Raw genomic sequence first — 24,311 nt, 5'->3', positions numbered from 1 at the left:
TTTGGCAAGAATATAGAAAATAAATATGAAGAAGGCAGAAAAATATTCTGGAGGTTGTTGAAGAAGCTTAGGAATGGAGGAAAGAGTGCTGTAAAAGGAGTTAGAGATGATAAAGGTGACATGAAAATGGGAGAAAAAGATATTCTTGAAGTATGGAGTAAATACTTTGAAAAACTGCTAAATGAAACAAGCAGTGATGACAGCACAGTGATAAAAAAACACTCAACAGGCATGCAGTCAGGAATACATATCCATACTTGAAGTAGAAAAAGCCATCAAAGGCTTGAAATGTGGAAAGGCAGCAGGGGTAGATGATATTCGACCAGAAATGCTGAAGTATGGTGGTATGCAAGTCTTACAGTGGCTGCACTGCATAGTTCATAAAGCCTGGACAGAGGGACGAATTCCCAATGATTGGAGTAGAGCTCTCATAGTACCCATATATAAAAAGGGAAATAAAACTGAATGTGAGAATTACAGAGGTATTTCCCTACTGAGTGTTCCTGGCAAGATCTATGCAAGTATACTTGAGAAACGGTTGAGAAGAATTGTGGGAGAAAAGCTTCGTGAAGAACAAGCTGGATTCAGACCAAATAGAGGCTGTCAGGATCAGATCTTCACTTTACGACAAATAGTCGAGAAAGCATGGGAATATAACAAAGATCTGTATTTAAGTTTTGTCGATTTGGAAAAGGCATATGACAAGGTGCCAAGAGAGAAGCTATTTAATATGCTACAGTTATATGGTGTCAATGGGCATTATATCAAGCAATACTTAGTCTTTATTTGAGTTGTAAGTCAGCAGTTAGAATTGAAGGAAGTACAGGAAGATGGTTTAATGTTAAATCTGGTGTGAGACAAGGATGTACATTATCCCATCTGTTATTCATTATCTATATGGATCACATTATGAAGGAAAGTGGTATTAAACCTGATATCAAAATTGGAGATGTTAATGTCAGCTCTTTGCTTTATCCAGATGATGTTATACTTCTAAATAAATCCGCTAGAAGTCTGGAAGATTCTCTGACTAAATTGAATAGCTGTTGTAATAGATATGGTATGAAGGTCAGCAATAAAAAGACAAAGACAATGAAAATAGGCAGAATCATTGAAAATGTCAACTGTGTTGTGAATGGAGAACCTGTGGAACAAGTAAAACATTTCAGCTACTTAGGCACAATTTTTACTGAAGATGGTAAATTAAATATAGAAATAGACAACAGAATCAGCAAAGCTGGTATGGTGGGAAGTCAATTGAATAAATTCATATGGAATAAGAGAGAAATTAGTCGGAACACTAAATTAGCTGTATACAAGACAGTGTTCAAAGCAGTTTTAACTTATGGATCTGAGAGCTGGGTCAGAAGTAAAACACTTGACCAAAGACTAGAGACCACAGATATGAGAGTCCTGAGAAAGATTAGAGGCGTGAACAGATGGCATCTATGGCAATATCATATTAAAAATGAGGATATTAGGAAAGAACTTGACATTGTCAGCATCCAGGAATGCATTAGGAGAGCTAATCTCAGGTGGTATGGTCACTTAAATAGAATGGGAGAGGAAAGATTAGCAAAACAAGTGTTCTCTGCCAGGTTGGCATGAAAACAACCCAGAGGAAGACCAAGATATAGGTGGATTGATACGGTACAAAGTGCCTTAGAGGATAGAAATATAAGATCTGATAATGTTGGAGTCTTGACAAGTAACAGACTGATTTGGAGGAAAATTGTAGACAGGAAGTTAGTAATGATGTAATTTTTTCATGTAGTACTATCATATCCTGTACACCCCTTGAGGGTACATGGCAGGAATATGATGATGATGAAAGCATTGGCCTCAACACTATAATAAGTGATTCATCTGCCTAGAGAGTATGATATTTTTTAGGAAAAAATTCATAACAGGAATATAATCTTCATGAATAATTGGAGCACATTCTACATGGTCTCAATTAAGAATAAACAGTTTTTTTTTTATTTATTTATATGTAGGTCATTTATTTTAAGTAACTAATCTGGCCATAACAAGGAAAAATGGTATGCATTAATTTGCTTGGTGTGGTTGGGAAGGCATCGTGAATAGAATATTTGGATGTTTGTTTCCTTGCGAAACTATTTAAATTATTTTGAAAAAAGTTTTTAGTATTGAAGAAGAGGTAAGGTGCATTTAAATTTTGGTGTGCATAAATGGTGTAAATGGTTGTTGATAATATACTAATAAACAACTGAAGCTAATGTTCTGAAAATATTTCAAGCTAACACATTTCAAAAATGTATTCATATTGCCTATCAAGTATGGAAACAACTCAGAGTTTGAGTTATTTTTATTTTATTATTATTATTATTATTGTTTTTTTATGGTCACCCCACACACCGAAGGTTGTAGAATATGGTGTTAGTTGTGAATAATATATGCCTTATCGCAAACCTATGATACAACGGTGCCATGTGGGGTAAGTTTTTATGGAGAAGTAATATAAAGTATTGATACGTTTCTTAAAGAGTTGGAGGTTGTACTTAGTGTGAAAAACACTGTTGAAGAGATTATTCCAAAGAATAGAGGTGGATGGAATGAAGGAGCAGCGTGAGAAGTTTGTTTGGTATGTTTGGAGTTGACCAGTGGCTGCTCTACTTCTTATATGGTTAGAAGAAAATTCTCTGAGGTTTCAACTTAAATCTTGTTTTCACATCAAGAGTTCAGAATCCTGAATTCTTGATTTGAAAGTTGTTCATATAAAGAAGAAAAGTTTATTTCCTGGCAGCAATACAAAACTTTATTGAAGTTGTGCTCAGTATCATTTTTGAAAATAAGAAGAGTGAAGTGGAATGCATTTATTTACTTTTCAGAAAACTCTGGTTATTATATTTACATCTAGTGTGCCTAAAGTGTAATTCTGTAATTTTGTAAAGTGATTCAGAATGCAAATTACTTCGTTGCAGATTGAATAATTATGACTTGTTACAGTTGAGCAAGGGCTAGCTACTTCTCATGCATCACACAAGCAGAAATCTAATATATCTCTTAAGGGCTTCTTGGGAATGATGAAGGAAATGCATGTACAGTGAACTGAATTTAATTCTAGTATTTTGTTTCTCCTACTCAAAACTGATGATACTATAAATTTTTCTTTTTTCTTTTAAATTTTAATTCTTCAGGTTTTTTGATTATAGGAGTTGCTTTCTGTATTTATTCAGGTGTATTTTGTATTTTCTTTAAATATGTTGAATATTGAAGTTTCTGCTATTTTTGTTAAGGAAAATGTTGGAAAGAATGGAATTGAGTATCCTGTAAGATATTTTGTGAAATATCTCCCTGTACAGTACTTATCCTTTGGTCTTCTGAAAAATTTTAAATACAGATTTAATTGCAATCTATGTCTTTTGTTAGCCAGTATCTTTCCCTCCTAAATGCTCTTTCCATTTCTCTCTATATTCATGATTTTTTTTTTTTTTTACTGAAAGCCTGGCAGAGAACATTGTTAATTCTATTTGTTTTCCTCTTCGAAATTAGTAATTGATGATTAAAGATATCAGCTTAACTAAAGAATGTGTTTCACACATGATTCGAAAATTATCATGTTTTAATATTCCTATCTTGCATTTCCCTTTCATTACTGTCAAACATATATCTATCTATTTATATATATATTTATTTATTTATATATAATTTTGGGAATTGTTTTAAAATTCATTAAAAGCCAATCACAGTGATACGACATTCACAGAATTCATTCATATTTTAGGGCAGGGATTAGTTTGAAATATAAAGATACACTTGCGTATATTTGAATTTATCAAGATATGTATATATATAATAAGTAAATTTTGGGTTGTGGATATTTTTAATTTACCGGTTTTCTATTCTGTTTAGAGTGACTTCATGGTATAATAAACTTGTCTTCATATCCAGAATGCTTCACTATTCAGTTAAAATATATGAGGAAGCCAGTAAAAAAGCATTCTTCACTTATTCCTGTCGTTCAGTTTCTTTCCTCAAGCCTGGAAGGACCACTCGTAGAGTATCCCTCATCAGTGGCAAGTGTCATTTTTATCCTCACAGCCAGGGTTTGGCATCCGTCCCCATAAGGGGGGTTATTATAAGCATGTATTGATGACACTTGTGTAGCTTAAGCACTGTAATTTCATAAGTATTTCATTATTTTTCTCAGCCATGGCAATTTAGAATTAAACCATGACTAAAAGTGATTTTTTATATTTTAATTTTGAAATTAACTAAAATTATTAGGATACTACAGGAAAAAAAAAGCTTACTTTAACTGAGCTTTCAGAATCTTGATTTTTTTGATAGACATTTATGTTGAACTATTTATGCAATATTTAAAAAAACAGTTGCTATTCTTATTGGGAAAAAATAAGGGGAAAAAACATTATTTTCGTCAGTCACTCTTAAAAGCTACTATCCTAATATTCACTGCATTTTCAATACTCATTTTTACACACATATATACATAAATTTACACACACACATGTATATATATATTTTTTCCTTTCATCAATTTTTATTGTGTTCTAGAGACAATTCTGTGTTAACAAAACAACAAAAAAGTAATCATCACATGTTGACTTTTCACTCACTAGGATTAAATTCATAAATGGTTTTTGATTCTCAGAAATATAAAAGCAGGAAATAAAATGCTGAAATAAATGAGTGTAATGTTTCCAAAATTGTTATGACAAAATTCAAATTTCCATGTTTTATATATATATATATATATATATATATATATATATATATCTGACCACACACAAAAGGTCACAAGACCCAGAGCAGATCAGTGCCATGTGTGGATAACAAGAAAGAAGGAATCTATTTATATATATACATACATACCTTTGTAATCTGTTTACATGCTATGCATTATGAGAAGAGATGTTTTTTGTCTGTATACTTCCTTTGCTTGTGAATTATAGGCAGGATGGAATTAGGTATTCTCTATTCCATTATCAGTGATAATACCCTTGTAACCAAGGATACACATCTGTCTTTATTTGCTTTTGCAATATGTAGCTTAGCAGACCATATGTAGCTAACAGAATCCTCTTCTCTCCCCACAGAACAAACTAACTGAAAAATGCACCTAATTAATGGACATAACACATTCACTTCATAACCTTAGTTACTTCAGAATAATCAGAAATAACTTAGTTGAGTCTTGCTCTGGTTTATTAATATATTAATGCCTAATACTACTATTAATTTCTGAAAAATACTTTTTTTGCTGATGTCTGGGTTTAGTTATTGGCAGCCTCTGAGTTTAATGACTCGATATGACATCACCTCTCTGCCTTGCCTCCTTTAAGTATAGTATCAAGAAATGACAAGTTTAACAAGATGCATATATCTGGATGTAAAACTATGATTCATTGCTTCACCCCCCCCCCCCACACGCTCACGTTATTCAAGGATATTAGGTGTCACAATGCCATTGTTAATTTGCTAACAAAAGGTCCAGAAAAAAAAAAAAGCAAGATAATCATAGAAAATTAATGATAAAATGTATATGGCTCATCATTAATTAATTTTCATGTTATATGTCTGAATTGTTCTTTCTCTTGCTTGAGTTATCTTGGAGTGACAGTTTTTTAAGAGATCGGTGAGCATAGTTTCACTAATTAACATTGTGTAATTAGAAATTGCTATTAGGCAACACTATTGCATACCTTGTTATTAGAACAGTCAAGACAAGCATTTGGCATTTTAAGATGACTTAATTTTTATCTTTACTGTTTACTTTGTGCATTTATTATATGTGAACCATCTTCCTACTTCACCATTCACCATGTTCGGATTATCAGTTTATTCTTTTTTGACATGTTTATATTTTTTGATTATAAGCTAATTACACCAAGATTATGCAGACCACTTAATTAACTTCAGTTGATTATTTTTTGTTGTGGTGATATTGTAGAGCAACAACCACTGAATCCATTCTTTACAGATGATTTTAACCTTGTGAATGGAATGCATGGGGAATCATTTTAGTAAATGAAATGAGAGCTGAGATGTAGCTATAAAATTGAGAAAATTGGAATCTTTGATACGTATTATCATCCAGGAAATGTTTTCCAACGTTGTGTGCGTATGTGCATGTTTCAGCTCTAGGGATTGCACATACAGTTAAAGGTAATTCTTTCATAATTGATAAGGGATAATATATTACTAACAAAAAAAAAAAAAAAAAAAAGCAAGAAACTTATTGTAATCATTTTTAGCTAATGTCGAAATTGTATGAATGCATTGTGATCTGAAAACATCCTTAGTTTCAACATAATTTTAAAAGATCCGTTTTATTCAACTCCATTAAAAAAATAATAATAATAAGATTCATGTGTTAGACTTTACTGATAATTCAGCAGTGTGTCTCAGTAATATTTTGCACATGATTCTTTTGAATATTCCTTTCTGATCTGCACATGGAACGTTATGCCATATAAGTTGCTTTCGCAGCCAAAGTTATGTTGTTTCATTTTTGGGTAGACTGCTAAATGTATTAAACTGAAGGACACTGCTGCTGAGCAGCTATGATAGCCATCCTCAATTTAAGAATTGTGGGATACTTACTTTGTGCTTATTTGATATTTTTTTTATATGAGTCCTATCCTAAAAAGATTGCAAATCTATATTAGGTACATCAGTAATTAGCACAATGGATAAGATAAAGGTTAGATAATTTAGAAACCTTAATCTAAAGATCAAACATGGAACATTTTCAAACTTGCAATAAGTGAGATGATGGTTCTGCATGAGGCAATTCCATTCATCTGCCTCCAAATTGTCATGACGAAATTCAAATTTCTATATTTTATATATATACCACACACAAAAGGTCACAAGACCCAGAGCAGATCAGTGCCAAATATCCATGCCCTTGGTTCATACCCACAATGTTTTCGGTTGGAGAGTGGATAAGTTATCCACTTGGCCAAAATCAACATATAGTATGTACTGTACAATTAATTTTTTTTGTTTTTAACATGGGTACACATAAGAAAAAAAAAAAAAAAAGATAATAAATTGGATAACTCCATTGAAAGTAAATGTACTCATTTCAATGTTTCTTTCTTTCTTTTTTTCTTTTTTTTTTTTTATGTACAATGTGAACTCTAAGTTATATTTTTTTTTAGCTGTTATGCTATGCAGAGAAAATAGTTTTCAGAATTGTAATTTTCATCATTACGTTATTCTGAATTTCACTAACTCTCGCTTAGAAATTACTCGTACATCAACAGCTTAGCTCATCTGATTCCTTATATTGATTTAGTTTGCTAGTCTTTGTAGTTTAGATTGTCATTCATATTATGCATTGTGAGGTCTTTTAGTTTATTCTGAGGGACAGTATTTAAATGTACTAAATATCAAATTCTAATCAGAGATATACTCACTTTGGATTTCTTTAAATATTAAAGTTAGCAAAATTATTTCACATTTACATTAACAAGTTGTAATTCAGTTATTAATATTTCTTCAAGATTCATTTAAACTAATTTGCATAATGACTGGGGCAGGTAAGAGAAGCATATGTTTTTATTTTAAATTCCCTTTGGAAAGAATAGCAGGCATTCTTTAAATATTGCATTTTCTTTCTTTCTTTTTTTTTCCCCTTTTGTTCCCCTCAGAGAAAGGACAATTTTGAACTGAAACATTTTCATCTAAATATTTTATACATTGTAAAGTGATAGCAAAATAATATTGCTTTATCAAATTTAACTTGAGTTGTGTTTCACTGTTCATATTGTCCATTCATTTAGTTATATTTAATGTATGGTGTGTGTGTATGTATGTATGATATAGGCTTATAAGATTTGTTCAGAAAATACTAATCGCAAAAAAGCTATTTTTAGGCTCATCGTATCTACATGCCCTCATTCCAGGAAGCTAAAGATGTTGGTGATGATCAAAAGTTGCACGTACGTACCTAGATTTTAAGCTAAGCTGATAAGAAAAACCCTCTCATTCTAATTGTAATCTTTTATAGTCATTCATTGTAATGCCTTCTCTTTGAAACAATCAACTTTAATTAATTTTTTATAATTTTAACCTCTTTAACACAAAATACTTTAATATAATTTATATTGCATGCTACTAGTTAAACTTTTAATGTTTAACATAATTTAATTTTTAAAAAAAATCACTTGCATATTATATTTACTTAAATAAAAGTAACTTAATTTGTTCTTTATCAGTATACAATAAGTACTTTAATATTAATTCATTTTTTAATTTTTATTTTAAACTATTATGAAATCACTTTATTGAAATGAGAGGGTTACTCTTGTCAGCTTAAATTTTAATGCATGTTCACACAAACAATAAAAAAAAAGGTAGTGTAAATAAGTTAAATTTTTTGGGGTACTGTAATTTGTTTTCTTAGAATTAAAATCCCTCTATTATATTCTTTAATCTTTTTGCAGATATTTGACTTAACTGAATGGCAGTTAAATCGAATGAAGTAGCCTAACAAGAACTTTGAGTGTTCAGACGTGCATAATAGATAAATAATAATGCATAAATATTTGTGTGAACATGTTACTGAGTTATCTATTCTTCTTATGCATTGTTGTTTAATATACTGTATACTTATTTCATATTTCTACAGGTGGAAAGACACCAGATGCACAATCAAGAACCTTTCAGGTTATTATGAGGGAGCAAGCTTTATCAAAAGATCAGGTAAATTGTAATTTTATTTTGATAATATGATTGTAAAGCAAGCTAATTTTCTGCATTTTCAATCTCATTAAATGTGCTTTGTAGTACACTGCTGGATGAATGTCTTTACATTCATCTTCCATTTTGGCTGACCTTGTGCATCTCTCCACCATAAATATCCATAACATCTTGTTATCTCATCATCCCATCTTACCACTGATCTATCTGGTTTCCGATAACCAGTTATTGGTGTCCATCAGTTGTCAGGCATTCTCATCACATGGCCTGTCCAGCATCATTTCTTGCCTTTTCTTATTGATGCAATGTCCATTACCTTTGTTTGCTTCCTTAACCGTATTAGACTTTTTATCTCACTATGCTATTCCCAAAATGACTCTTTCCATGTTTCATTGTGTCCTTTTCAGTTTCTCTAGCTGTTATTTTTTTTTTTTTTTACTCAAACTACATATTTCATTATCATTGATTGCTGTTGAGAGTACATACTGGTTGTAGATCTTTCTTTTTAAGAAGTTTATGGTCATTTGTAATGATTTGTCTAAGATGTTTGTATAAACTCAGTATTTTCAATCTGTCTTCAATTTTTTTATTTATGTCTTTTATAAATTTATAAACTAGCAAATATTTCATTTGCTAGTTTTTGTTCTGGAGTATTTTCACTATATATATTATTTTTGATTTGTCCATATTTATTTGCAGGTCTATTTTCAGACTTACTTCATTTAACTCAAGAATCATGCATTCTACTTCTTTTATGATGTTGCTATTAGTTTGATATCATTGAATTGTAGATTAAGTTAAACAATCAGTATTCAGTCCTCTTTTCTCCCAGTTCATATTTTCTCCTAGTGTATTCAAGAGCTATAGCAAATAATTTTGGTGAGATAGTCTCATGTCTGACTCCTCTTTTTATTTCTTTTCCATTTAAATTTATTACTACTGAACTTCTCTCATATACGAGTTAGTAAGTTAATATAAATATCTTCTTTCCTATATGTTTTAAAGCTTCAAGAATTTTACATAGGTCTGTTGAGTCAAAGGCTTTTTATATATGTAACATAAATTATCAGTATGAGATTTCAGTTATACATATCAGTTTATAACATTAATGTTATATCTGCATTGGCTGGATGTTTTTTTATTTCAGTTTGATATTGGAAGCTGTTCACAGTTTGCATTATATTTGGACCATTTGAAATGATAAATTTTGGTGAATTTATCATTTCAAATGATTAATTTGAAATGATACAAAATGATTAGAACCCCCTTTTATGCAATTTGGTATTTACAATATCCACTGAAAATTTGCTCAGCTTAACTTTTGGGTTTCAGTTGGATTATTTTAACTGGCAAAAATAGATAAAACAGTTCAAAATGATCAGCTATCAAAATAATTCAGTTGTGGCTGAATAAAATTTGATATTTAGAGAATGTCCATTCAAATTTGTCAAGTTTCTCCTAATTTTGATTTTGGTTGAACCAAACCATTTTTAGTAATAGTATTAGAGGAATAACATTGATGTTATTTAAAATTTGAAACAACATATGCCAAAAATGGCTCTGGATTTAATTGTCATAATAGTGAATATTGTCACTGTACAAGAATGCTGTTATGAAATGATAGACCTCCAGATCTGTAATCAAATATTTTTTTGACAAAGACTGTACTAAACCACATTTCATTTTATCTTGGATAATTAATATTCCTCAGAATGGATTCTCATCATCATCATCAAATTCCTGACATGTACCCTCAAGTAGTATACAAGATATCATAGTACTACATGAAAAATTTACATCATCACAAACTTCCTATCAACAATTTTCCTTCAAATCAATCTCTTATCTGTCAAGACTCTAATATCACCAGATCTTATATTTCTGTCTTCTAAAGCACTTTTTTACTGTATCAATCCACCTGTGTCTTGGTCTTCCTCTGGATCTTTTTCCTGGCAGAGAACACTTGTTTTGCTAATCGTTCCTCTTCTGTTTAAGTGACCATACCACCTGAGATTAGTTCTGTGAACATATTCCTGGATGCTAACAATGTTATTTCCTCATATCCTCATTTTTAATATAATGTTGATATTGATGCAATTTGTTCACACCCCTAATTTTTCTCAGGACTCTCATATCTGTGGTCTCTAGTCTTTGTTTAAGTGCTTTATTTCTAACCCAGCTCTCAAATCCATAAGTTAAAATTGGTTTGAACATTGCCTTTTATATAGCCAATTTAATCATCATCATTAAATTCCTGTCATGTACTTTCAAGGGGTGTACAGAATATGATAGTACTACTTGAAAAATTTACATCATTACTAACTTCCTATCTACAATTTTCCTCCAAATCAGTCTGTTACTTCTCAAGACTCCAACATTATCAGATCTTATATTTCTGTCTTCTAAAGCACTTTTTACTATATCAATCCACCTATATCTTGGTCTTCCTCTGGGTCGTTTTCCTGCCAACCTGCCAGAGAACACCTGTTTTGGTAATCTTTCCTTGCCCATTTTGTTTAAGTAATCATACCACCTGAGATTAGCTCTGCTAATTCATTCTTTGGAATGCTGACAAGTTCAAGATCTTTCCTAATATCCTCGTTTTTAATATGATATTGCCATTGAAGCCATCTGTTCACGCCTCTAATCTTTCTCAGGAGTCTCATATTTGCTGTCTCTAGTCTTTGGTCAAGTATTTTACTTCTGACCCAGCTCTCAGATCCATAAGTAAAAACTAGTTTGAACACTATCTTGTATACAGCTAATTTAGTGTTCTGACTAATTTCTCTCTTATTCCATATGAATTTATTCAGTTGATTACCTACCATGCCAGCTTTGTTGATTCTGTTGTCTACTTCTATATTTAATTTACCATTTTCACAAAAAATCATGCCTAAGTAGCTGAAATGTTTTACTTGTTCCACAGGTTCTCCATTCACAGTGCAGTTGATTTTTTTTTTTTTTTTTTTTTTTTTTTTTGCTTCTGCTTATTTTCATTGTCTTTGTCTTGTTATTGCTGACCTTCATACCATATCTATTACAACAGTTATTCAATTTAGTCAGTGAATCTTGCACACTTGTAGCGGATATATTTAGAAGTATAACATCGTCTGCATAAAGCAAGAACTGGCATTAACATCTCCAATTTTGATATCAGGTTTAATACCACTTTCCTTCATAATGTGATCCATATAGATAATAAATAACAGAGGGGATAATGTACATCCTTGTCTCACACCAGATTTAACATCAAACCATTTTCCTGTACTTCGTTCAATTCTAACTGCTGACTCACAACTCAAATAAAGGCTAAGTATTGCTTGATATAATGTCCCAATGACACCATATAACTGTAGCGTTTTGAATAGCTTCTCTTTTGGCACCTTGTCATATGCCTTTTCCATATCTACAAAACTTAAATACAGATTTTTCTTATATTCGCATGATTTCTCAACTATTTGTCATAAACTGAAGATCTGATCCTGACAGCCTCTATTTGGCCTGAATCCAGATTGTTCTTCCACAATTCTTCTCAACTGTTTCTCAAGTATACTTGCATCGATTTTGCCAGGAACACTCAGTAGGGAAATACCTCTGTAATTTTCACATTCAGTTTTATTTACCTTTTTATATATGGGTACTATTAGAGCTCTACTCCAATCATCGGGAATTTGTCCCTCTGTTCAGGCCTTCTGAACTATGCAGTGCATCCACTGTAAGATTTTCATACCTCCATACTTCAGCATTTCTGGTCGAATATCATCTGCTCCTGCTGCCTTTCCACATTTCAAACCTTTGATGGCTTTTTCTACTTCAAATATGGATATGTATTCCTGACTGTATACCTGTTGAGTGTTTTTTACCACTGTGCTATCACTGCTTGTTTCATTTAGCAATTTTTCAAAGTATTTACTCCATACTTCAAGGATATCTTTTTCTCCTGTTTTCATGTCACCTTTATCATCTCTAACTCCTTTTACAGCACTCTTTCCTCCATTCCTAAGCTTCTTCAACAACCTCCAGAATATTTTGCCACCTTCTTGATATTTATTTTCTATATTCTTGCCAAAGTCCTCCCATGACTTTTGTTTAGCTAGTTTTACACACTGTTTAGCTTTCTTACATTTGTCTCTGTATTCTGTAAGAGTAAAAGCTGACTTATTTGCCAAGAACTTTTGATATGCTTCTGTTTCCTTCACTGCCTCTTTAACTTCCTGTGTCCGCCAGGGAGTTCTGATTTTTTTATCCTTGCACACAACCTCACCACATGCCTCTCTGGCAGAATCAATCAATGTTTTCTTCAGAGTTTGCCACCGAATCTACAAGGTTTAATTCCTGTTCTCAAACTCTTTCATTTTCTTTTCAATAATCTTTCTGTATTTTAGTCTACAGTTCACATCTGAGAACTGCTGAACTTTTATTCTCTTTAAAACTTTCATACATGAAATTCTTTTCAATATGAAATTCAATTTTATCCTGCTCAAGACTAAATAGTGATCGCTTCCAATTTGAAATCCTCTGTACACTCTGGTGTCCTGCACAAGGAAGAAAACATCACTATCAACAATAACATAGTCAATGAGACATTTTTTATTTCTTGCCTCTTCTCTCCCTGTGAATTTGTGCACATTTTTATGTTGGAACATGTTGTTAGTAATAACGAGTCCATGTCCTGAGCAGAAATCCAACAGATATTGCCATTATTATTAGCTTTGCTCTTTTTTCCAAATTTTCCTCCAATATTTTTGTATGCTTGACAATAATTTCCTACTCTACTATTTAGATTCCCAACAAGGACCTACTTTTCCCTTTTCATTGTGTTGGCTGCTTTCTCTAAAGGCTCAAAAAATTCCTCTACTTCTACCTTAGTAGAACCTTCTGTGGGACCATAGGCACAAATAAGTCTCATTGTCCAATTCCCCATTCTCATATTTGGCCACATCACTCTACTTGAGACTGACTGCCATTCCAGAAGATTAGCCTCGTATTTTGTGTTGAATACTATGGCTACTCCTTCTTTTCCTTGATTGTTATTGCCTGAGTATAACATTTTGTATTTATTGCTCAGAAAGATCTCACCAGTTTTTGTCTTTTTTGTTTCAATCACCCCTATTATGTCGATCTGGTACTTATCTAATTCCTCAGCTTGCTCCATTTCTTTGCCATTCAGGCTTCTTATGTTGAAAGTGCCGATCTTTAACTCTGGTGATGTTGAGTTGCAGTGTGTTTTCAGATTTGTTCCAGTAGGTTACTTTTTGCTGTCCTCCTGGTTCTCTGACGAAAACAACAGGGGGCCTTGTTTAACTAGGCTACGCCCCAGCTGGCATGAAATTTTGTCATGTTGTACCATCATCTTGTATTTTGGTTTAAGCCAATAAGAATACATTTTGGTCGGTTAAATACCAAATTGCCAGTCGATCCTCATTCATTCATTATCCAGGTAGATACCTAACAGGGTGCACCACGAGAAGTGAGGACTGGACATTAGGTCAGAAGCACTAGTCAGTTTTTCGCATTCCTTTAAAGGCTGTGTGGAGGTCTCCTCTCAGTTATACAACTATGACCACTAAGTTAACCCTTACACTAATGTAGTGTTTTGACTAATTTCTCTGTTATTCCATATAAATGTATTCAGTTGACTTCCTACCATACTGGCTTGATTCTCTTGTCTGTTTTCATATTTAATTTACCATCTTCATTAAAATTCGTGCCTAAGTACCTGAAATGTTTTACATGTTCTATGTTCTCCATTCACAATGCAGTTGATATTTTCCATGTTTCTTTCTCTTTTCATTATCTTTGGCTTGTTATTGCTGACCTTCATACTATGTCTATTACAACAGTTAGTTTAGTCAGGAATCTGGCAGACTTTTACCAGATTTCTTTAAAAGTATAACATCATCTGCATAAAGTAAGAACTGAGATTAACATCTCCAATGCTGATATCAGGTTTAATACCACTTTGCTTCATAATGTGATCCATATAGATAATGAATAACAGAGGGGATAATGTACATCCTTGTTTGACAATGGCTTTGCAGGTCTACAAAACTTAAATACGGATCCTTGTTATATTCCCACAATTTCTCAACTATTTGTCATAAAGTGAAAATCTGATCCTGACAGCCTCTATTTCGCTGAATCCAACATGTTCTTAAAAAAGCTTCCCTTCCACGATCCTTCTCAACCATTCTTAAGTATACTTGCAATTTTCTAATGTACTTTTGCATGCTTTTCAGTTTATTTATTTTAAAATATGTTCCCATTTTATTTTAATCAATGTTCCTGTTCAACACCCAGTTTTGATTAGTTCATAGTTTACAATACAACAGCTGTTCTGCAAAATTCTTCTCTGGGTGGTTTTTTTTTTTTTTTTTTTTTCATTCTCTGAAGGGTGAGTTAGCTGGTCTTATTTGGAAGTCGAGGGTCTTCCTTCCAGAAACACTGATTTTTCTTGGAATGGAAGGAAGTTTCGAATGAAAGGAAGGAAGGATCATTTGAGGGATTTTGAAATTTTCAACAGTCATGTTCAAATCATAATTATTATCAGCTGGTTTTCATTATCAGTACATATTTGCAGAGTTTGAATGGCTCTGATAGCAGCACGTAAGCAAATCGGAGACTTTTCAGTTTTTTTCTATTATTATTTAATTTAGACGTTACAAAATTATTTGAATAGACTGGAAACCTGGGCAAATGAAAATGGCTGTCAGTTTAATGTTAGTAAGTATAAATTTATGCACTTTGGCGTGATTAGAGTTCCAGCAGCATATTATATTAGCGGGGTTATGCTACAAGAAACTGAAGAGGCAAGGGATCTTGGTGTATTGGTGGATAAGAATTTAAAGTCTAAAGGTCACATAGCAAAAGTTGCAAATACGACTCAGAGGATAATTGCTATGTTGAAGCGACCCTTGATATGTAAGGATAAGGAAGTAATTTTGCCTCACAGACTGTGGTTAACAGGACAAAGAGAAGGGTGATATGATAGAGGTCTATAAACATTTGAATGAGTATTATAGCATTTCAAATGATGAAATTTTTCGTTATATGGAAGACGGGGAGAGAACACGGGGGTATCCATGGAAGTTAAGGTTGTTCTCAGTCAAGAAAGGGTTAAGATCTAGGTTTTTCTCTCAGAGAGAGCAGTGAGTGAGTGGAATGATTTGCCCTTAGGGGAAGTGAGTGCACCTAGTGTAAATGAATTTAAGGGAAGGTATGATAGCTGGGTTGGGTAATTTACAGCCTCCCTGGAGGTCTCATCATCATCATCATCATCAAATTCCTGCCATGTACCCTCAAGGGGTGTACAGGATATGATAGTACTACATGAAAAAATTACATCATTGCTAACTTCCTATTTACAATTTTCCTCCAAATCAGTCTGTTACTTGTCAAGACTCCAACATTATCAGATCTTATATTTCTATTGTCTAAAGCATTTTGTACCGTATCAATCCACCTATATCCTGGTCTTCCTCTGGGTCGTTTTCCTGCCAACCTGGCAGAGAACACTTGTTTTGCTAATCTTTCTTTGCCCATTCTGTTTAAGTGACCATACCACCTGAGATTAGCTCTGCTAACGCATTCCTGGATGTTGACAATGTCAAGTTCTTTCCTAATATCCTCATTTTTAATATGATATTGCCATTGATGCCATTTGTTCACGCCTCTAATCTTTCTCAGGACTCTCATATCTGCGGTCTCTAGTCTTTGGTCAAGTGTTTTACTTCTGACCCAGCTCTCAGATCCATAAGTTAAAACTGGTTTGAACACTGTCTTGTATACAGCTAATTTGGTGTTCCAACTAGTTTCTCTCTTATTCCATATGAATTTATTCAATTGACTTCCCACCATACCAGCTTTGCTGATTCTCTTGTCTATTTCTATATTGAATTTACCATCTTCACAAAAAATCATGCCTAAACTGAAATGTTTTACTTATTCCATAGGTTCTCCATTCACAACACAGTTGACATTTTCGATGATTCTGCCTATTTTCATTGTCTTTGTCTTTTTATTGCAGACCTTCATATCATATCTATTACAATAGTTATTCAATTTAGTCAGAGAATCTTGCAGACATGTAGCGGATTTATTTAGAAGTGTAACATCATCCGCATAAAACAAAGAACTGACATTAACGTCTCCAATTTTGATATCATGTTTAATAGCACTTTCCTTCATAATGTGATCTATATAGATAATGAATAACAGAGGGGATAGTGTACATCCTTTTCTCACACCAGATTTAACATTAAACCATCTTCCTGTACTATCTTCAATTTTAACTGCTGACTTACAACTCAAATAAAGACTAAGTATTGCTTGATATAATGCCCCATTGACACCATATAACTGCAGCGTATTGAAGAGCTTCTCTCTTGGCACCTTATCTTATGCCTTTTCCAAATCGACAAAACTTAAATACAGATCTTTGTTATATACCCATGCTTTCTCGACAGTTTGTCTTAAACTGAAGATCTTATCCTGACAGCCTCTATTTAGATTGAATCCAGCTTGTTCTTCACCAAGCTTTTCTTCCACAATTCTTCTCAACCGTTTCTCAAGTATACTTACATCGATTTTGCCATGAACACTCAGTAGGGAAATACCTCTGTAATTCTCATATTTAGTTTTATTTCCCTTTTTATATATGGGTACAATTAGAGCACTACTCCAATCATCGGGAATTCATCCCTCTGTCCAAGCTTTCTGAACTATGCAGTGCAGCCACTGTAAGACTTTTATACAACCATACTTCAGCATTTCTTGTCGAATATCATCTACTCCTACTGCCTTTCCACATTTCAAGCATTTGATGGCTTTTTCTACTTCAAGTATGGATATATATTCCTGATTGTATGCCTGTTGAGTGTTTTTTACCACTGTGCTATCACTGCTTGTTTCATTTAGCAATTTTGCGAAGTAATTTCTCCATACTTCAAGGATATCTTTTTCTCCTATTTTCATGTCACCTTTATCATCTCTAACTCCTTTTACAGCAGCTTCTTCAACAACCTCCAGAATATCTTACCGCCTTCTTGATATTTATTTTCTATGTTCTTGCCACAGTCCTCCCATGACTTTTGTTTATCTAGTTTTACACACTGTTTAGCTTTCTTACATTTGTCTCTATATTCTCTAAGAGCACAAGCTGTCTTATTTGCCAAGAACTTTTGATATGCTTTCTTCTTTTCCTTCACTGCCTCTGTAACTTCCTGTGTCTACCATGGAGTTCTGATTTTTCTATCCTTGCTGATAACCTCACCACATGACTCTCTGGTTGAATCAATGAAGGTTTCCTTCAAGACTTGCCACCGAATCTCCAAGGTTTGGTTCCTATTCTCAAACTCTTTCATTTTTTTTTCAATAATCTTTTTTGTATTTTAGTCTATAATTCACATCTGAGAGCTGCTCAACTTTTATTCACTTTTAAACTTTCTTACATGTTATTCTTTTCAATATTAAATTCAATTTTATCCTGCTCAAGACTAAGTAGTGATCACTTCCAATTTCAAATCCTCTGTACACTCTGGTATCCTGCACCAGGGAGAAAACATCACTATCAATAATAATAGTCAATGAGACTTTTCTTATTCCTTGCCTCTTCTCTCCATATGAATTTGTGCACATTTTTATGTTGGAACATGGTGTTGGTAATAACCAGTCCTTGTCCTGAGCAGAAATCCAACAGGTATTCGCCATTATTATTGGCTTTGTCTTTTCTCCAAATATTCCCAAAATATTTTTGTATGTCTGACAATCATTTCCTACTCTGCTATTTAGATCCCCAACAAGGACCAACTTTTCCTTTTTCGTTATTTTATTTGCTTTCTCTAAAGCCTCAAAAAATTCCTCCACTTCAACCTTAGTAGAACCTTCTCTGGGACCATAGGCACAAATAAATCTCATTGTCCAATTCCCCATTCTCATATTTGCCCACATCACTCTACTTGAGACTGCCTGCCATTCAAGAAGATTAGCCTCGTATTTTGTGTTGAATACTATGGCTACTCCTTCTTTTCCTTCATTGTCATTTCCTGAATATAACATTTTGTATTTATTTTTCAGAAAGATCTCACCAGTTTTGGTCTTTTTTGTTTCAATCACCCGTATTATATCGATCTGGTACTTATCTAATTCCTCAGCTAGCTCCGTTTCTTTGTCATTCAGGCTTCTTATGTTGATAGTACCAATCTTTAACTCTGGTGATGTTGGGTTGGGGTGTGCTTTCAGATTTGTTCCATTAGCTGACTTTTCGCTGTTCACCCCTGGTTCCCTGGCAAAAACAACAGGGGTCTTGTTTAACCGGGCGACGTCCTAGCCAGCATGAAATTTTGTCATGTTGTACCATCATTTTCTATATTGGTTTAACCAATAAGAATACAATTTGGTCGGCTAAATCCCAAATTGCCAGCCCATCCTCGTTCGTTCAGTATCCAGGTAGATACCCAACAGGGTGCACCACGAGTAGGTGAGGATTGGACATTAGGTCAGAAGCCCTGGTCGGTTCTCCACATTCCTTTAAAGGGTATGTGGAGGTCTCCTCTCAGTTATACAGCTTTGACCCTTAAGCACCCCATAGCACTTTGTTTTGAAGACCAAATAGCGTTTAAAATTTGTGTGTGTGTTTAGTGTTTTTTCCTCTCACTTACAAAATCAGTATTATTTAATTGTTCTAATACTTTTCCAATATGCTGATCTACTTTCAAACAATTCAGGTTCTAAAACTTTTAAAATCTCGTCTATTACATTCACTTGTCTTAGTCTTATAATTAAGACAAGAGAGAAGAAACATGTTTAATTAAAATGACTATACACATAATTATTTGCAAAATATTCATTACAAAGAATTTCATAAGGGACTTTCTATTTCACATTGACACTTAATTTCCTGAATAAAAAAAATCTAACAAACAAAACAAAGAAAAATTTCTTTTTAAATCCCTACTAGAATTAATAACTTTCCAACAGAATCAGTTTACTCAATTTCAATGAGAGACCTATCTCACTTATTCAGAGCCAACTTTCTTTCCAAATAAAGAACCTTATCCTACCTCAGGACTTAGTGTAAACAATATCAGAAAAATTACCTTGCTTCAGAAAGTTATCCATAAAGCTTACATACTTAGATTAAACTGTTTACAAAACTTTACAGTTTTGTAAACAGATCTTCATTACTTGAATTCAGTTCCATTCCTTATCTGAATAATACTTTTCTTCTTGTCTTTAGTTTTCTGTAATACACACACACACACACACACACACACACATACACACACACACACACTTTAATGTAGAACTGTTTAGAAGAAAAACACGACTTTTTGCTTAAAATAAAGTGTTCTATCTTCAGTTTCATCTGTTGACAGGAACAAATGCAGGATTAAATAATCAAGCACAAGACCAATAACTAGCACTGGAATTTGATTTTTCCAAACTTGAGCTAGTGTTTATTCTTTTAAAACAAGAAACTATTAGAAGCCTTCTTCTAGATTATTATTTCTTGTGGTCGTACAAGAAAGAATTTTGAAAGAATAAATACTTTCAGATAAATCTAAAGACCTTCAAATACATTCTTATAACTCTTTCTATCTAAATGGAACTCATGTTTCTCATTCCAAAATCCACAGCAATGTAAACATCCATCTGTTAAATAGTTTCATTGATGCTTCAAATGTCCACGCATGTATGTGCTAACTTCAAACTGCGGGTATAATACAGTGGTGCTTTTGTTGAATAGTAGGAAGAAACAACATGTAAAATAAACTTTCAGCTAAGAAAAACAGTTTTACTATACATTTTCACTCTATTAAAATACAATAATGATAGTTTCCTGATATCTACTATCAAAATTGCAGTGCATTTCTTGAACTAGAAAAGCTCAACTTCATATACGCTGTCTCCATTGCCATTATGAATCATACCAGAATTTAGTGCTATGTTAACAATTGCATTTTATAAAATGATTTATTAACATAATTCTTTATTGTTTGGAGAGACAGAGACAAGTGATTTTAATTTTGGCAATAAATTAAATTTTGTGCCAGAGTATTAAAAGAAATTATTAAATTAAGGTAAAAAGAAGAAAGGTGGGGAGAAATATACATTTAATTATCCTAATTTCTTTCAAATTTCTTATTAAGATTGCTTAATATATGTCACCTAAATTTTATAAAAAATAATAAAATGTGGTGTATCTGAATGAAAGTCATCAAATACTTCGCACTTTTCTCGTCTTCCTTTATCACTGTCCAACTCTCACATCCATATAGTAAGATGGATTTAACAAAGATTTCGATGAGATAGTCTTTAATTCACTATTTTATTGGCTTTCCAAAGTAGCTGTAATCTCTGAAGGGCAACAGTTGTTTTAGCAATGTATAATTTAATGTTATTTAAATTAATTTCAATCATTAATTAAAATTTTCATAGGCTCCTTGTCCAAAGACAATTTTTGATTTGAATGCTTATCTTTAATCCATAATCCTTAGATTCTCAATTCTTGTGACTGATGTTCATTCTTTGATACTAGGTCAATGTCAGTGCAAATCTAAGGTAACTCATTGTTAAGCTGCTGTTTTCCAAGGCTAGTCTATTATATATTCCAAATATAGGATAAAAATTATCGGCAAAAGTATGTTGACCTTGTCACACACACACACCTCTTTCCATTTTGAAAAGCTTGCTGTACTTGCCATTGATTTCTATTAGCATTTCTGAGGAATTGTATAAATGTTTTAATTAAGTGTATTATTTTGTTTTCTATGACATACAGATTCAATATTCTTTACAATGCCCCCATGCCATAATGAAGAAAATGCCTTCTATATAGCTATAAAATTATGTATTTTATAGATTTAATTAAGTATTTTATTATGTTCAACATATTTTTCTCCACTGAGATATATTGTAAATAAATGATTTACTCTTGCTTTGATGGAATCCTGCTTGGTGAGCTGAAAGTATATTTTCCTCTTAATCCTAGAGAGTACGATTTTAAAATTTTGCTTGGATGACAGATTAGACTAATGGTTCTATAACTGCTATGTTTTGTATTCCCTTTTTTAGGTCTTAATCAGAATAAATGTTAATTAATCATTAAGCTGTGATTCTTTGTTCCTCACATGCAGACAAATTTTGAACAGATCAGGTATGATAGGCCCCCCCCCCCCCCCCCCCCCCCCCCCCCCCCCCAATTTTCAGTAGTTCTGAAGTTATTCCATCTATGCCTGGCACTTTTCCCACCTTCAAATAATTAACTGCTACTTCTACCTCTTCTCTTATGAAATAGGAATGTCTCCTTCGTACAGTGTCATTTGTATTATGTCTTCAAATTTTTGATTATTAGAAGCTACTATGTTTTGAGAAAAGGTTAGCTGTATAATCATGCCAACACTGCAAGATTTCATTCGGTTCCAGTCAAAAGTGTGCCATTTTCATCCTCATTTGAACAGCTGGTGTTAGTGAAGGAGTGTGTTAATCTGCTTATCATTTGGAAAGCACTTCTGAAGTTGTTTCAGAAGTGCTTTCCATTTCCTCTTCAATCTTTTCACATTCTTTCAGAATCCAGTTGGTTTTAGGTGTTTTAATTTTATTTCTTATTAATTTGTTCAGTTCATTATATTTTTGCCTGCTATTGTTATTTCTTGTTTATACTAAACTTTCCTTTGGTCACATAGCTGTAAAACGTCTTCTGTAATCTAGAATTTAATTATACTGTGAGATTTCCCTATTACCACGTCAGCTGCTTCTAAAATTGCTTTGGAAAAGAGTTTGTATTCATTTCAACAGTTCTAGGGAGGTATTCAAGGAATTTGCAACATGGATGTTTTATGTGTTGTCCAAACAAGTATAGAATCAGTTAAATTGTAGGCACATCCAATGGTGTGCTGGAGCTGGTTGTAAAATTTTCAAGAATTTTGCAAGCCTGTTGTTAAATCTACAATGGCTATAAACTGTAGAGCAGAGCATACACTTCAGTTCACAATGGTTAGCAGCATTTGGTCAGTAAGCTTACATGACGACATTAATTCAGCTGGGAAACTTATTTCGGCATTCTTTGTGCTTTTTTCGCTGCCCTCTGCTTGTGTGGGGATTATCTCCACTAGCCTGTAATCATACAGAATATCATTTTTGAAGAAATATCTGCTTAATTTTGCCTCAGCCACTTCTTAGATTAATGAATGGCATTTCAGTGCTTGACATCTGTCAAAGATTTTGTTTCAGAAATTATCATGACCCCAGTGGTTCGTTATCCTAAGTGACACAGGCAAAATTAAGAGAATGTTTGCTGATAATAGAAATTTCTTGTATATTTGGGGGGGGGGGGGGGTCTCACAGAGGAAGAACCTGCTGCTTAGTTTCCAAAGAGGATGGTGGTGAGAAATAATTTAACAAGAGATCGCCAGGATTTTGAAGAAGTTTGGGCTTGTTTACATTGTATAACACACTTGGATTTTTGTTCATCACAAAGGAATGACTGCTGCCTCCTCATTTACCTAGGCATTTGGAATCGGCTTGGAAAATCATCATTCCCGTATTACAGCATTGTCATATTCTCCTCAGAACTTGTAAATAAGCATGCATGCCTAAAAGGTTTCTGTGCATGAGCTTAATTTGTTCTTATTACAAAAACATTATCTCACTATGAAGTAACAATATCAATAAATATTTATTTTAGTTATCTTTTAATATCCCCTAAAGATTTCACTTTACAGCAAATAGTTGAGAAATTACAGGAATATAACAAGGATCTGTATTTAAGTTTTGTAGATCTGGAAAAGGCATATGACAAGGTGCCACGAGAGAAGCTATTCAATATGCTACAGTTATATGGTGTCAATGGGGCATTATATCAAGCAATACTTAGTCTTTATTTGAGTTGTAAGTCAGCAGTTAGAATTGAAGGAAATACAGGAAGATGGTTTAATGTTAAATCTGGTGTCAGACAAGGATGTATATTATCCCCTCTGTTCATTATCTACATGGACCGTATTATGAAGGAAAGTGGTATTAAACCTGATAACAAAATTGGAGATGTTAATGTCAGCTCTTTGCTTTATGTGGATGATGTTATACTTCTAAATAAATCTGCTACAAGTCTTCAAGATTCCCTGACTAAAGTGAATAACTGTTGTAATAGATATGGTATGAAGGTCAGCAGTAACAAGACAATGAAAATAGGCAGAAACGTTGAAATTATCAACTGCATCGTGAATGGAGAACCCATAAAAAAAATAAAATATTTCAGCTACTTAGGTACAATTTTTAGTGAAGATTGTAAAATAAATATGGAAATAGACAACAGGATCAACAAAGCAGGTAGGAAGTCAACTGAATAAATTTGTATGGAATAAGAGAGAAATTAGTCAAAACTAAACTCAGTTTTGACATTTTTCAAATAAAGCTAAATGTCTTTATTGATTTGAAGGCCACTTGGATCTCGTGAGGTCTTAACAGTTTTGCAATTTTCTGTGAAACTGTGCCAGCAAAAGAAATGGAAATAGAAGACCTGTAGTGAGTTCCTTGGGTTTGCTGTTGGGATGGGTTGGAGAAAAGAATCTTTTTTTATCATTTTTTTCGGATAACCATTGTTTGTTAAAGTTTCGAAG

General features: G+C 33.0%; 1 protein-coding gene across 2 annotated transcripts in view; it reads left to right on the top strand.

The window, feature by feature from the left end:
* Positions 1-24,311, top strand: part of Sf3b1 (splicing factor 3b subunit 1) — a 329,390-nt gene that overhangs the window by 78,647 nt on the left and 226,432 nt on the right. Inside the window, exons 1-2 of one of the 2 annotated variants that reach the window (XM_090402706.1) lie at positions 4,797-7,934; positions 8,624-8,697. In XM_090402706.1, the coding sequence (XP_090258832.1) occupies positions 8,668-8,697 (30 nt within the window). In that variant the 5' untranslated portion in view covers positions 4,797-7,934; positions 8,624-8,667. Of the gene's footprint in view, positions 1-4,796; positions 7,935-8,623; positions 8,698-24,311 lie in introns of those variants that run through there. The other variant, XM_090402705.1, reaches the window with a different exon arrangement.

This window comes from Typopeltis vanoorti, chromosome 13 (genome assembly GCF_054136105.1).
Source record: "Typopeltis vanoorti isolate ZY-2024b chromosome 13, IOZ_Tvanoo_1.0, whole genome shotgun sequence".
NCBI classification, from domain to species: domain Eukaryota; kingdom Metazoa; phylum Arthropoda; class Arachnida; order Uropygi; family Thelyphonidae; genus Typopeltis; species Typopeltis vanoorti.
The sequence above is the reverse complement of the archived record's forward strand: the minus strand, read 5'-3'. Positions and strand labels throughout refer to the sequence as shown.